Source organism: Acanthochromis polyacanthus, chromosome 6, assembly GCF_021347895.1.
Source record: "Acanthochromis polyacanthus isolate Apoly-LR-REF ecotype Palm Island chromosome 6, KAUST_Apoly_ChrSc, whole genome shotgun sequence".
Classification (NCBI taxonomy): Eukaryota; Metazoa; Chordata; class Actinopteri; family Pomacentridae; genus Acanthochromis; species Acanthochromis polyacanthus.
In genome coordinates, this window is record NC_067118.1 from 31,852,978 (window position 1) to 31,867,744 (window position 14,767).

The window sequence follows — 14,767 nt, forward strand, 5'->3', positions numbered from 1 at the left end:
ATGGATATTAAATATGTGAAATCTCTACATTCTGCCACTTCACCCAGTCAGTAATGGAGAGTTTATAAAGTAAAATGTATTTGTACATATTTTGTCCATAATAGAAATCGGTGTGGGAGATGCAGACCATGCTGAAGTGTAGTGCGTGGGAATTAACTCTCAACTGCCCAGAACTTCCTAAACACCACCCAAATATTCAGCGCATCTCTTTGGGACTACCTTAAAAGTTTCAGAAGCCAGTGAACCACTAGGAGCGTCTGTCTGGCAGAAGTGCGTTTTAAGGTGGACTGACATCTACCCGATCTTGCCGGCTACTTCACCCTCATGTGTCGCCTTTAACGGACTACCTCATAATCGTCACTTACCGCGATGTTATGTATTGGAAATCTCGCGATAACACGACAGAGTTACAAATCGCTTGCCTATTGGTCTGAAGGCATTGTTGTAAGATGGCGCCCAGCGAAATATGAGTGGTCTGGAGAAAGAAAAGCTACAGTTAGCCATCTAACGAAAACCACCAAAAACAAAGAATACACCAGCCACAGAAAACAACAATAGCACCTCGCTTCCCTGCTTGTTGGAAGAAAAGCGCCTTTGTGAGAGTAGAGAAGCGCTTGTGGGCGGCTCAGACCTCGGCCCGGTTGAGGAAGAGAGGTAGCTAACGCGCCTGCTGTCGTTAGCCTGCTAGCTTTGGAGAAAACAGAAAAAAATAATCGGTGTAACGCTACCAATACAAGTTCGTTACCCCATTTTTTCGTTGTTTTCTGTATCGGTACCATCCGCTACGAAGCTACCATTATGTCGTTTGTGCATTAGATGGCATTAATACGCGTTTCCAAACACAACTATGGCTACATCTAATTTGCAAACAACACGCGGCTAGTAGTTAGCCGTGCACCTGGCTAACCTAGCTTGTTGTGTAATCAGCTGTTAGGTTGGCTGTTGTGGAGATATTGTACCACACAGATTATAAGAACTTAATAGCTATGTAAAACTTGCACGTTGTCATTATGCAGCAGTTTCCGTCGCTGCTTTGAATACTGCATCGGATTTGGAAAGTGACCGCGCTTTTGTCCCAGCTCGTTTACACTCAACTAGAATTAACCCTTTCGTATTACCATCCGCCTGCGTTGCCACTGGTCAGTCAGTAAACACAACGCATTTTAAGTAAATGTCAGCGCAGCAATCAAGTTGTTTTTCTTTTAAACAACTAAGTTTGTTCAAATGCGTTTTACACTTTAGAGTTTTGACAGCACAACTAATGATGATTCAGAGTAGGCGTTGTCAGAATGATCTTTGTTTTAATTAAAGTCACTGACAAATGCATAACTGTTTCTACAGGTTCCCCCTACAGAATAGGGCACTATGAATAACTCCTTGGATGGTACAGGCTCCTATGAGGAGCTTGTGAGGCAGAAAGCTCGGAGCATCCCTCAGCATCGCATGAAAGAGTTCCTGGAGTCCTTGGCCAGCAAAGGTCCAGATGCCCTGCAGGAGTTCAGCCAGCAAAGTGGCGATACTACAACCACCACCACCACTATGGTCTATCAACAAGAGGCAAACTGCATCTATACAGATAGCACTGAGGTGGCAGGGTCACTGTTGGAACTGGCATGTCCAGTAAGTCAACGCATGGATGTCCATAATATATTCTGTTACAGAACTCTGTCCTTAAAACAAAGCTCTCTAACAGTCACTGTCTTCTGACTCAGGTTCAAGTGCAGGTCCAGCCGCAGCAGCAGATACAGGAGTCTACATCTCAGCAGCAGACTGTACAACAGAACACAGAGCAACAGATAGTGCAGGTCTGTACCACTGTAATGTATGTGTGTTGTGTCTATCAATGAAATCAGTTCTGTTTAATTCTTGGAACCCTAATTGTTAGCGTAATCTCTATTTCAGGTTCAGATCCAGGGCCAGCAGCAGGGTCAGATGCTGGGTCAGGTTCTTCAAGTGCCCTCTAGCTCACATCAACAGCTACAAGGTGTAACTACGGCACAGCTGATACAGCCTGGGGAACTGACAGAGGAACAGCACCAACAGGTAGACACACCAACGACAATACAACGTTCAGGCAGAGCTGCAGATTTTGTCTTAAGACACTCCTAATTGATTATCTTTGTTCAATTGCATTTTAGCTGCAAGCCCAGTTGGTTGCAGCCGTTGCAGGAGGACAGCAGATCCAAATCCAGACAGTGGGGGCCCTCTCTCCCACTCAGCAGCAGGACACTGCAGAGAGGAGAGTAATGGGGACTACAGTGGCCACATCACAGGGAGCAGGTGTCCTCCAGCCAGCCAAGAAGCGCAAGGTGGACATGCCCATCACTGTGTCCTATGCTCTGCCCGGTCAGCAGGTCGCCACTGTTCTGGCTATCCCTCAGGGACAGGGCCAGCAGCAAAGTTATGTGTCTCTGCGGCCAGACCTTTTAACTGTGGACAGTTCCCACCTTTACAGTGCTACAGGCACTATTACCAGTCCCACAGGGGAGACCTGGACCATCCCTGTGTATTCTGCACCTGCTGGGTCTGGAGGTCGTGAGCAGGTCACACATATTGCCATCCCGCAGGAAGCTTATGGAACAGTGCAGGTGGCGGGGGCAAACACTACAACAATGACTACGATGCCAACACAAGTTACTGTTGAAAATGACAAGATGAAAAACCCTGCTAGTCAAAGTCAGACAGCGCAGGCAGTTTCCAGCATTACAAGCTCTGGAGGAATGGGAAGCCAGGAGGAAGTGGTGCACACACTGGCTGCCAACACACTGTTCCCTGCTCAGCTGATGAATGGAAACATCCACATCCCAGTGGCAGTGCAGGGCTACTCCAATGCTACACAGTCACTTATCTGGGACCCACAGCAGCAAGTGTTGCACACACAGGGCCTGACAGGGCAGGATGCACAGCAGCTGCAGGTAATAACCGAGGTATTCAGCAATATTGAATTTTCATCTTGAATAGATAAACATATGCAGATATATATTTCCAGATTGGCTGAGGTGATGATGTTTGTGTGTTTATGTCTGCACAGGGTCAGACTGTGGTCGCAGAGGTAGATGGTCAAGGTCAACAGCAAGTGCAGGTGCAGGAACTGCTGCTGCCTGCCACCCTGAAGCCAGAGGAGGGGCTGGATGTGTGGCAGCTTTGGGCTCAGCGGAAAAACGCAGAGTTGGAAAAGTCAGACAAAAATAAACTGGCCCCGATTGGTCGTAAGTGCACAAACACAATGCTTTTAAAGGAGTATAAACAATATCTTTCTTTGTTGAGGTGCTTGTGTATTACCTTTTCCTCCCCCTTATTTTTATCTGTCAGTGTAATCACTGGTGTTTGTCTGTGTGTGTCTTAGGACGCCAGGCACTGCGCTTCCAGGAGGACTTGGTGTCATGTGCAGTTGCTGAGCTCTGCATGGGTCTCTCTTTGATGACAACAGAGGCCAGGGGACTGGAAGGGGAGTCTTATGAGGCTGATGTTCTGTACTACGTGTTTCTGTGCTTACAAAAAGTGAGTTGATCATTATCACGAACACGCACTTTCCTCTGATTGCCCATTAAAGTTCTCTTGACATTTGTCTATGTGCAAGACTGATGGACTGCAATTTCTTCTCTCTTTTTCTCCCTGCAGTATCTGTTTGATAATGGTCGTGTGGACGACGTTTTCTCAGATCAGTACTACACTCGCTTTGCTCACAGTCTGCACCAGATCCTGGATCCTTGGAGACCACCTGTTCATCCACTAGGTGAGAACAAAAGTTGTTTATGAAACCTACTGTGCCTGTTCCTATGTTCCAACACCTTGTTCTCGACAATAAACATAGTGTTTTAGCAACTTATTTTAGATACAGTATATGGGAGCGAATGCACAGCCTGACAATGCAGGGATGTGATTTTTCCGCGAATTCGCAGAATTCCGCTTTTTCAGGGATGCGAATTTACCGCGGATTCCATTTATTTGAACGCTGATTTCACAAGTTTGAACACTTTATTGCCGCTGATACTCCCGCGCGATGGTAACGACGTTAACGATAGCTTGTTAACGACGATTGTAAACGGCCCAGCGATTGGGAGTCGCTGCGCCACCGCACCGCACCCCCCTCCCGTCAACAACTTTCCGCTAAAATCAGAACTTGCTGATCCCATCCCTGCAATGTTAAGGATGCCACCAAGTTTCTACACTAATGTCCCCAAATAATCTAGCTTCATGGAGTAACCCAAAATATATTTAAATGAGTCAAGCCATTTAGATTGCTCCAAACTGAGAATAAAATGGTTTCTGTTTTATATAATGTTTTATGGGCCTTTCTGTACAGTCCATTGGGAGCTACTTGTCAGTCTAAGTTTTTGGCACAAAACATTTGACTGGGTTTGCACAGCTTTTCAGAGTGAAATCCAAGCAAGCAAAGCTTTGACCAATAATACTATGGATAATACAGATAAGCCACGTCTGTGAAAATAACAATGTAAAATGTCCATTATACTTGATGAAACAGTCGTTTCTGTAGATGCAATTAAGTCAGACTGCTGTCTATTATTTATTTCTTTGTCACTAGATAGTCCTGTTGGAAGCAAAATGTAAAGCACCTTTGGAAATAGAAGATCTGCAGCTGTGTGATGGTTACGTTTTAGAACCTGTTGCTTTTTTTTGACAGTCACCTGTCATAGCAGTTAATGTTGATTATAACTACAGAAAAACTGACTATTTATATTACCCAGCTGATGTGGTGTTTGTTGTTTAGTTTTATCTACTGCACATTTTTAGCTGTTCTGAATTTGTGGTGGTTATGGTAGCATGCAGCATGGTTTTGTTGTAGATGACCCAAGTCTTCATTATTCTCTCTTTACCTCTCCCACCAGGTTATGTTATCCCCAGCCATGTGACAGAGGAAATGCTGTGGGAATGCAAACAGCTGGGAGCTCATTCTCCTTCGACGCTGCTTACAACTCTAATGTTCTTCAACACCAAGTCAGTTTCCAGTTATAGCGCTAACTGAAGTCATTTGACACTCGTTTTAATTTTTAGTCATTGCTTAATTGATATGAAATGATATTGCCCATCATACACCTATGTAAATACGAACATTATGCTCATCGAGAACACAAATACTTCCCAACTTACAGATCTGCAAAATACAGTTCAAATGAGATGCTGTTTTACCAACACACTCTGACCACACTGATCAATGTGTGTATGTCTTATTACAGGTACTTCCACCTGAAAACAGTGGATCAGCATCTAAAAGTGGCCTTTTCTAAGGTGCTGAGACACACGAGGAAGAGTCCCAACAACCCCAAAGATAAGAGCACCAGCATCCGATACCTAAAGTCAACAGAGAGGTTCATAGGACAGAAAGGTATGTGCTTTATGGATATCCTTTGTGCTATGATGTCTGAGTGGAAACCCCATTTTAAGGAATGACCAACCATAACTGTGTAAACCTTTTTGATTCAGTGACAGATGACATGTACTCGGAACAGCTGGAAGACCCAGAGAACCCGCTGCGATGCCCCATCAAACTCTATGATTTCTACCTCTTCAAATGGTAAATGTAGAACAGCATGACAGGGGTAAAAGGATATTATGGGAACATAAATTAAGACGTTTAAAGGTAAAATATGTTTTTCAAGGAGTATAGTTTTTTTACACCCTTTGAACTATAATTGAAGCATAATTGAAATGTACAAAACCACTAAATGGGTAAGAACACCATGTGATGTGTTCACAACCACGTGGAGCTTTGCACTCTGGCCGAGGCTGGAGTTATCAATTCATAACAAGAGTTGGAAGTTCTCTTTAGAGATGCTGCCAGTGAAACTCTTTGTTTGTGTTATTGACATGGGAAGTGGAGTACACGTTGCACTCTGTGTTGAAGTGCTTAAATGTGTGAGAACACTGTTGCTAGGCAACTGGGGAAAAACATGGATGCTGTATAACCCTTTCTTTGCTCTCATCTCCAGAAAGGTGAAACATTTTATGTTTTATGCCTTCCAACTTTATCAAGGATTGAAGCTACTAACGTCTGTGGCCTTCGCTGTCTTTGATAAATGTCAGCGTTTCATAATTCTTTAAATATGAGGGAAAATACCAACTGGAAATATCACAGAGTGTATTATTTATGTAAAGTTTAAGTGAACACCTCCACACTTAAATCATTTTTAGTCTTTCATTAGTTTTGTCCACTATTCCTTTCATTTTAGGGAACAACCTAAATATTCAGACTCCAAAGACACTCCTGTTCCACTTTGTTAGGAACACTTAGCTAAGACTAAAGCAGTGTAGTACAAGACTTTGAATGCAGTGATGTTTAGTTTTCATTGAAAGCGATCAGAGAGGTGTTGATTCAACTTTATGATCAGTTTAGTCCTGAATTTCCTTATCCTGAGAGGTGTTATTTAGCCAATACGATTGACTACACAATAACATTACAAACTGCAGCCTCCAAAATGACCAAAAGTTTACTTAGAACTTTCAACAAAAATAAACTTTTGTAGCAGAATTGCTGTATTACATTACATTAGTTAGGATAAAAGCATTAAAACTATTTTAGAAAGGCAGTAAATTAGGAAAGTTTTATTTCTCCACATGATGCCCGAACAGTTTAAGCCACCTTGTCATCGATTCTCCACCAATCTTCTGTCCACTGTTCCTCTATTTAGTGTTTGAATGATGATAGTGGAGAGAATGGTTTAACAAGTTGGTCAAAAATCTTCAATAGGTGCTCAGCTGGGTTGAGGTCTGGTGCCTGCAAAGGCTGTAGCATATGATTCACATCATTTTCATCCTCATCCAACCATTCAGTGACCACGTGTGCCCTATGGATAAAGGCATTGTTATCCTGGAGGGGACCACTCTTACCAGGATTGAAATGTTTCATCACAGGATAAAGAGGATCACTCAGAACAGCTTTGTTTTGAATTGAGAAAAGTGAAATGCCACCTGCAGCATAACACTCACTGGATCCTCCCACTGCTGCCGTTAAAGGGTTCAGGTTTTTTATTTTCATTTGAAAATGAAAGGAGTAATGACCAACTCACTACCAATAAGACAAACTTTTACAGATAGACTGTTTTCAGTAAATATTCTCAACTATTTCTCTCTCAGTCCACAGAGTGCTAAAGGTCGTAATGACACTTTCTACCTGACTCCTGAACCTGTCGTGGCTCCAAACAGCCCCATCTGGTATTCTACCCAGCCAATCCCAAAAGAACAGCTGGAGCAGATGCTCGCCCGCATCCTTGTCGTTCGCGAAATCCAAGAAGCCATTAACATGTCTGAGAGCGTGCACTAGTTGGACTGGAGGAGAATGAAACATGGACTAGACTCTTCCTTTTTTTCTTCACCCAGCCTTTGATTGCTCATTACGAGTAGTTTTCTATTCTCTCACACCCTCTTGTGGTCTTTAAGGGTGGCATGTATATGTTTATATTCCTTATATGTCAGCATATCTTACACACATGGACTGTACATACACATACAACCAGCTACAGCTAATCAGTTGTCTCACTGAGGCAATCACTCAAGTTCTTTTGTTTTATTTGGCCAAAGGATGTAGTGTCTAATCTTTTTGTTGGACCTGAACTCTAATTTAAATGTATTGTAACTGTTGGTTCTCCTTACCAATAGTCTGGAACAATTGCTAATTTTCGTTCCTGTTCTGTTTTATTCTGTAATATATTTCATATACATTTTCACTGGGGTTGACCTGCGCTATGCTGCTTTTCTTAGACATCCCTCGTTGTCGCTCTACTTTCCTTCATCTGCCTTGGTCACTGTTATGTCTCACAGTGAGTACCTCAGTGGTATTATAACTACATTAAGTAGCCCAAGATAGGCTAAAAAGCTCATTTTCAACTTGTGTGAATTCTCTTTCTTTGTATTTCACTCTTGTCCGTCGTGAGCCGAGTTCTCATGCGGACACGCTGAACTCCGGAGATGACTCTGTTGTTAGTGAAGGCTGCTTGGGCTGTAGCACCCCCTGTTGGACCAGCTCAGTGGCATCGAATCGCATCAAGACTTAAATCTGCTGTGGACTTGATTGCAATGTGGCGTCACCACTCGACCTGCAGCTACTAGCACTTGCCATCAGAGGTGTGGCGGAGTTTGGGTGGAGGATGCTTTGCTGCTGGATCCTCCCTTCTTTCCTCACCAACCCCAAAACTCACCCGAAGAGGAATCTATTGTATCATACGTGTCTAATACAAGACAGACGAAAGACTCTAAAAAGTGGGTTAGCCCTTAATGTTCTATAATGTATAAAACTCATAGCTCCTTCATGTACTGTAACGGTTGTCAGTCATTTAAGGAGAATGGCAGTGCCTGTGTGTTTTTGAAACATGACCTTTTTTGTACAGCCACTATACCATGTGTCTGCCTTTCTAGAAAGCCCCGTATCAATTCTGCACATGCATCCTTTAGTACTGCTAGCCTGCATTGTGTGATATAAAATGATGCACAATGATTTTTTCAAAAAATCTAAATAAAAGTCATGTCACAGCAGCACTTTATCAGTAATGGAGATACACAAACTTACAAAAATACTATGTACAGATCAGCGACACACAGGAAACATTTCATATTTAACATTACAGATTGCACTGAAGTTTGCGCAGGCAGCATTTTGTTGCTTGTAGAGGCAGCGGCTTAATTTTTCTCATGAATCCCTCAGTAGGTCACTGATGATAGAACAACAGGTTTGACCTGATCCGGCAGATTATTTCCTTTATTCCGCTTTGTGGTAGCAATACAAATTGCTGCGTCTGTTGTTTCCTCACCTGCATTTATCTGCATGTTGTCAAGCCAGTTTCTTCACCTGCGGGGCCTGTCCTCATGCAGTGTACGCAGCATTATTTCTGCATCTCAGAACTGCATAGTGTTTTTTTTTTAACTCAGTGTCTCTGCACATGTATATCTCACATTATGTTAGATTAGGATCCTGGATAAAACGGTGACGAGGAGGGCAGTAATCTCCTCAGTAGGTTCCCAGGGTTTAACATCAGCTGCATTGTATTCTGCGGTTGTTCTGATGGAGGTTTGCTCTGTCGATGGCGGTGATGCCTCGTCCCCGCTCGGTCTCCCCGTCCTGAGGAGATGTGAGATGGGTCCTGCATGTGGGGGTGAGCATTGGAAGTGGCTCCCTGTGGGGTGCTGTGAAAGAGAAGACGCCTAATTAAAATGTCGTTCCAGTGACTAATAATAATGCTTGAGCCTGAAAATCAGTTTGGTGCTCCCGGTGGCTCATCTCTTTGTTCTCACCATGCTGGGCCTCCTCCACTGAGCCACTGTAGCAGACACAGGTGAACAAATATGTACTGCTCCTGAGTACACACAAAGGAATGAGCAGATCATGAAGATGTTTGATCATATGTTTGGCATTTTGGTGTAGCACGCATTGCTTACAAGCATAGAGATGACAGATTTATTGCAGGTAAATGCATTTTAAAACTCACAATAGCACAGTCTATAGTGGAATATGGTGCATTTAACTTGGCTATTATGTATATTTTATGCTTTAACTACACTTAAGCAGTGGTGGGAAATGTAGTTATGCTATGATTTAAAGGTACTATATATGTTCTTTAATAGTCCATAAATCTGTTGCCCAGATTGTTGAGCTGCTCCTTTAAACAAAACAGCATTAGGAAGGCCTTCACCTCAGCAATCTGAAACATTAATATGTTGCTCCCATGTTAATACGTGACTAATTATGTATTATATAAGCACTGACAGAGCAGGCCAGCATAATGAGCACTTTTAATGTTAAAATTTAGTTTTTAGGACCATGGTGTCTGTATTGTCACTAAACAGTAAAATATATTAATTTTACAACTATGACATTAGATTTCTCTCATCAGTTATGTCTTGAAGTGCATGAGTAGTGGTGAAAATACAGCTGAGTGAGATTTGTACTTTTTAGCATTCTACTTCATGTTACTGGTTCAAAAAAGCAAGAAGCAGTTAATACACAATGTTTGGATAACAAGTAATGTGATGAACGCTACACTTTAAATTGTGCTATTCTGTATAAAGACATTTAATATTTAATGTAGGCCTATCTTTTAGAATGCAAAACTAGATCAAATACTTTTCAAAATGCTCCTTTTACTTAAGTAAAATGACTTTGTACTACTTCCACCACTGCAGGTTAGTGTCAGTATGAACTGACCAGAGTCTGGACCATCCACATTCGATGGAGACGCAGGTCCTCCACCGCAGCTCGTATATTAGGCCGGATTCCCCTCGCACACAGCTGCATCAGCCACAGCAACGTCACAAATGTCCCTGTTCGGCCAATACCTGCACTGGATCACAAAAATCAAGTACTGGCTTTAAGCATGGTCTCAAATCTCGTCTAATATCCACTGAAATCCAGGCAGAAATAATGCAGACAGAGACGTTAACATAGCTAGAGGTGATGGACTTGAAGTCAGAGGTCACACCTGCAGTGTACCACAGTTGGCCCCAGACGAGGAAGGGTTTCCAGATGCTGCCGCACATGCTCTGTGAAGGCACAGGCAGAAGCTGAGCTCTTAGGGACGCCCCGATCTGGCCAGGAGGGGTAGTAGTAGTGTGTGATGATCCTGTCTGTCGGACAGTCTCTCTGAAACACAAACACTTTGCTGTAATCCGACCACAAGGACTCACGTCTTTGATTGATTGCATGCACGGTCGGTGCACACAGAAGTCAACAGCAGCGGTTTTTAGGGCTCCAAAGAGTGATGAATGCGTCTTTCACTCACCCGTCGGAGGTTAATGGTCGTGATAAAATAATCTGGAGCTTTTTTGCGAGCCAATGTTGTCACTTGGATCAGCCCATGATAAACTGTCCCTGGTTCCAGAGGCCAGTACTTATCACACAGCACCTGCACAGACACAAATTAACAGAAAGGTCAGAAGGATATCAGGTAAAGTATGTGAATCTCTGTAGAATTACCATGTTTTCTGAGTAAACTGGTCATAAAATGAACAAATACAGGAAGAGGATGTGCTCAAGATATACACACAAATGACTAGATCCATGTTTGTCTCAGTATTAGTGGAACAAATACCGATTTTCTGCATATCTGTTGTTTTGCAAAGGAGGGTTACTTTAGCAGATGCTTCTTGTAAATAGTAAACTCAAAACTGTTTGATGATGAATTTGATATAGACAAGAAGAATATTGTGGTTTGGCTGTGACTTAGAATAGATTTAGTCTGTTAACTTTTGTAAATTAGATAAAGATCTGACCAAACTTTGGGACAATATACATGAATTCCCAAAGGTTTAGTTGCTTTTTCTTGGATATGGGAGACTTTCTTGTGCACAGCCATATGACATGATCAGTATGCTCCTCCAAACCCCACTAATTTAGACAGTATTTGAAAATGACGTAAATTAAATTGGTAGTTTTGTCGCAAAGTTTGCCTTTCTGGGAACGTCATGGTAACGAAAAGGTCTGGTACTTTCAAACACTACAACTTGTAAGTCATTGTGGTAAATGTGAGCTTTAGATGTGGTTGTACACCTTTTAAGACAAGACCAGGCAACAAGGAAACACATCCTGGTCTGACACCAGATTTCCTTTTTTGCCCCCAATGGATAAGCACTGTATGGCCACAAGTTTTTTTTTTTCTTCAAAGAGACAATATCAAGTCCGGCTAGTCGTTTGCCCCTATTTCCTGTTTTTGTGCCAATCTAAGCTCACCAGAGATGGGGACTGATTCATGACTTTAACAAAGCAAACAACAGTAGAAACATTTGCATGTAAGGCCACACATCAACACACATCCACACAGATTTGGTGTGCCTCTTACTATGTCCTTGTGCCTCAGAGCTGTCACCATGACAATAATCCTGACATTTTGCTCCCACACCATCCTCCAGAAGTCGGCCATGGTGTTGGGCAAAGGACCCTGAGTGCAGATGAAGTCTCTTTCTGATCCTCCACCCTGAAAGCAGACACACAGTCAGTAACGGATACAGACAGACTTAGAGAAAGACTGTGAAGATAATAAAGATGACAGGCAAAATGAATTAGGCTGAAGAAGCGAGTGAGATCTTACAGGCACAAAACTTGCGTTGACGTAGTCCGTGTGTGGATAGGAGTTTTGGACGGACAGCCTCACCCGGCAGTAATCATCTACACCCAGATGAGCAAAGCAGACAAATTAAAATTCCATGCGTTGCTACACATACTTGCTGCAATCAATTCTAATTTGACAAGTATTGTACTTACATGGTAAAATGTAAGGGTATCTGTTCTTCTCTCTGTTGACCTCTGAGTCTCCTGCTCTGGTGGGAAGGTCTTTGCCAACATCACTCAGCTCCTGCACAGAGTTAAAGATATTACCACACATGACTGACACTTTAAAAGTCATAAATCTACTCCAAATGTGCGAACTAGCTACCTCAAACTCCTGTTTAAAGCCTCTGTTGTCATTGGCAGCCAGGGCCTGGCATCGCAAATTGAACTCCTGAAGGATTTGCGCTCTTGAAACAGGTTGCACCCTGTAAAACATAATTGTATTGCATTAAATCATGAACGGTGCACCAAATAATTCCAACAAACGTGGTGATAATCTGCCTTTTTCTGATTATTAACACAGTAAAGGTCAAAACAAAGTGTTCACTGTGTAGCCAAAACTTATTTCTCTGTGCCATAGAGCTCCACTGTTGTCTAAAAAAACTGTTAAAAACACAAAACCAGCAGATGGCGTGTTCTTTTATTACAATAAATCTGGGCACTGAAGTCGTTTTTGGAGTCAAAAACACAATTATACACTGACCATAAATATTCACAAGCACATCATATTTATGGCTGAAAATTGCATTCAGAATTTTATAATAATATAATCTAATTTTTTTTAAATTGTGTCTTCAGTAAGGAGCTTAGAGCCAGTAAAGGGTCACACTTGTGTTTCTTTTAGTTATTTAGATAGTTCTGTCAAATATCACCAGCTACACACTTGCTCAGGATACAACAGGCATTTTGGTCCTCCTTACCTCATGTCTTCTCCAACAGGCTATCTTCAAAATAAACAAATAGAAGCTCGGAGCGTTGAATGACGCCAGGATGATTTCAGTGCTGGTCGTGTGAAAATTCCTGTATGAAAAATTAAAACCAGAAAATGAATACACAAACTGAACATTATGTTTACCTTTTGTCCCCCCCCCTCCACCCCCAATAACTAACAGGTACTTTTACCTTCTCAACACCGACATCTATTACCACAAAATAGCTCCACTGTATGAGCAGTTATTAATTTCAGGCCAACTACACCTCTCTTCCCATGGCCTCATTATAATACAGCGTACATGGCGAGCACAGCCCAACATTCACACAGAACAATTACCGATCTGACAAGAGGGAAAACCTGCTCCAACAAGTTGTCAAACCCAGACACCAACAACAGGACAAAGGAGAGTCCCAACAGATTCAGAATTGTATGTTCGTGTCAGTATTACCTCGGTAAATGGACTTCGGATGAATGTTTTAAATCTGTCACAGGTTGAAGAGAAAGAGGCTGAACTGCTCCAAGTCATCTTAAAGTTATCTGATTTTTAGTAGTGCTTTCTCTGCCTGTCTTTGCGTGTCTCTCCAGGCAGGAACAAGTCTGCTGGGTGGAGACTGTGGGTGGAGAGAGCAACACTAGGCTTCAGGGGAGGGATGTCAGTGTATCATGGCCTCAGCTTTTCTTTGTACTCACCGTGCCATTCCTCACACGAGGAAAAACAAAATGTCCTCGCTTAGAAGGAAGTACAGCCGCACATGACTTTACCTGCTGTGGTATTCAGGTTACAACTGATAAAGCATCAGTACTTTGTTATTGTAAACAATTACTATCAGCAGAAACAATCATACATGGAGTGAAATACAGAAGTGAGTACATTTCTGTGTAATCTCACTTAAATGATTCAATAATTGCTTAACTTTACAGTAATTGCTTCACTTGACCAGTAAATAATTAGTTCTTGTGTAAAATTAACACTTTCCATACACTACATCAAAAACACAGGAACCACAATGGGAACTAAAGTAAACTAATTTTAATTTTTTCATTACTTCGACAGGCTCAGGCCTTACCAGTCGATACCAGTGTTGCACAAATTTCTGGACAAATATTCTGCCATTCTTCAGAGACATTTTTTATTCAGCTGCTCTTTGCTGGAGGGTTTATGTTGCTCTGCTTTTGTCTTTAAAACATACCAAAGGTGTTTAAGAGATTCAGGTCTGACAACATACCTGGCTAGGTCATAGCTTTCACTTTGTGCTTCTTTAGAAACTCTGGTGCCTGCTTTTGGTTATTACCACGCTGGAATATTCATCTTCTACTGATGTTATTGTTGTTGACGTTTATTCCCAGGCCTTCAGTCCATCTGTCGATGTCATAACTCATGCAGGCCCAAAATATCACACTCTGACCTCTGTGCTTCACTGTCAGGACTACGTTTTCACTGTGGTAGTCCTGACCAGTTCATGCCAAACATGCTAGACCCCATCTGAATAGAACTAAGTCTCATCTTGTGTTTGTGTGAGTGTTTTAACTGTGTATCATTTCATAACATTGTTTTCTTTTTACAGCGTGTCTTCGTTTGTATAATTTTAAGTCAGTTTGCCATGGAACTGAATTCATTCGCGTCAGATTTTGTTTGTCAAACTTATTACAAAAACCAAAGTTGTGTGAGCCTGTTATATGTAAGAGGTTACATCTTGAAGTTGAAATATTTCAACCACAAAAGTATTTTTAGTGTCCTGTACACCATGTTTGCTTGACAGAACTTAAATAGCATGATT

The 14,767-nt window shown here is 42.1% G+C and overlaps 2 protein-coding genes across 4 annotated transcripts; one reads left to right on the plus strand and one right to left on the minus strand.

The window, feature by feature from the left end:
- Positions 1-418: 418 nt before the first annotated feature.
- On the plus strand, positions 419-8,351 carry LOC110948283 (transcriptional regulator QRICH1-like). Of its 3 annotated transcripts, none has more exons than XM_022189739.2 (12): positions 419-654; positions 1,342-1,620; positions 1,713-1,805; positions 1,903-2,043; positions 2,139-2,927; positions 3,032-3,209; positions 3,347-3,501; positions 3,622-3,736; positions 4,851-4,959; positions 5,199-5,347; positions 5,446-5,536; positions 7,096-8,351. In XM_022189739.2, exons 2-12 carry the CDS (start codon positions 1,366-1,368, stop codon positions 7,280-7,282), a joined length of 2,262 nt encoding a protein of 753 aa, XP_022045431.1. In that variant the 5' UTR covers positions 419-654; positions 1,342-1,365; the 3' UTR covers positions 7,283-8,351. The 3 variants fall into 3 exon arrangements, with proteins under 3 accessions (XP_022045431.1, XP_022045432.1, XP_051806019.1); XM_022189740.2 differs by having other exon boundaries at positions 2,139-2,915; XM_051950059.1 differs by lacking the exons at positions 419-654; positions 1,342-1,620 and having other exon boundaries at positions 1,886-2,043.
- LOC110948284 (receptor-type tyrosine-protein phosphatase beta-like) lies at positions 8,302-12,478 on the minus strand. Its single transcript, XM_051950060.1, has 7 exons — positions 12,209-12,478; positions 11,787-12,112; positions 10,731-10,853; positions 10,431-10,591; positions 10,157-10,292; positions 9,247-9,308; positions 8,302-9,138 (listed from the first exon to the last, which is right to left on the minus strand). The coding sequence occupies exons 2-7, from the start codon at positions 11,865-11,867 to the stop codon at positions 8,919-8,921; spliced, it is 783 nt and encodes a 260-aa protein (XP_051806020.1). The 5' UTR covers positions 11,868-12,112; positions 12,209-12,478; the 3' UTR covers positions 8,302-8,918.
- Positions 12,479-14,767: the final 2,289 nt, after the last annotated feature.

Coding starts and splice junctions, on each gene's coding strand:
- LOC110948283 (XM_022189739.2), top strand. CDS start 1,366: ATGAATAACTCCTTGGATGGTACAGGCTCCTATGAGGAGCTTGTGAGG. Junction 3,210..3,346: donor TAAACTGGCCCCGATTGGTC/GTAAGTGCACAA, acceptor TGTGTGTCTTAG/GACGCCAGGCACTGCGCTTC. Junction 3,502..3,621: donor TGTTTCTGTGCTTACAAAAA/GTGAGTTGATCA, acceptor TTCTCCCTGCAG/TATCTGTTTGATAATGGTCG.
- LOC110948284 (XM_051950060.1), bottom strand. CDS start 11,867: ATGGCCGACTTCTGGAGGATGGTGTGGGAGCAAAATGTCAGGATTATT. Junction 9,309..10,156: donor TGTGGATGGTCCAGACTCTG/GTCAGTTCATAC, acceptor GTGTGTACTCAG/GAGCAGTACATATTTGTTCA. Junction 9,139..9,246: donor AGTGGAGGAGGCCCAGCATG/GTGAGAACAAAG, acceptor TCTCTTTCACAG/CACCCCACAGGGAGCCACTT.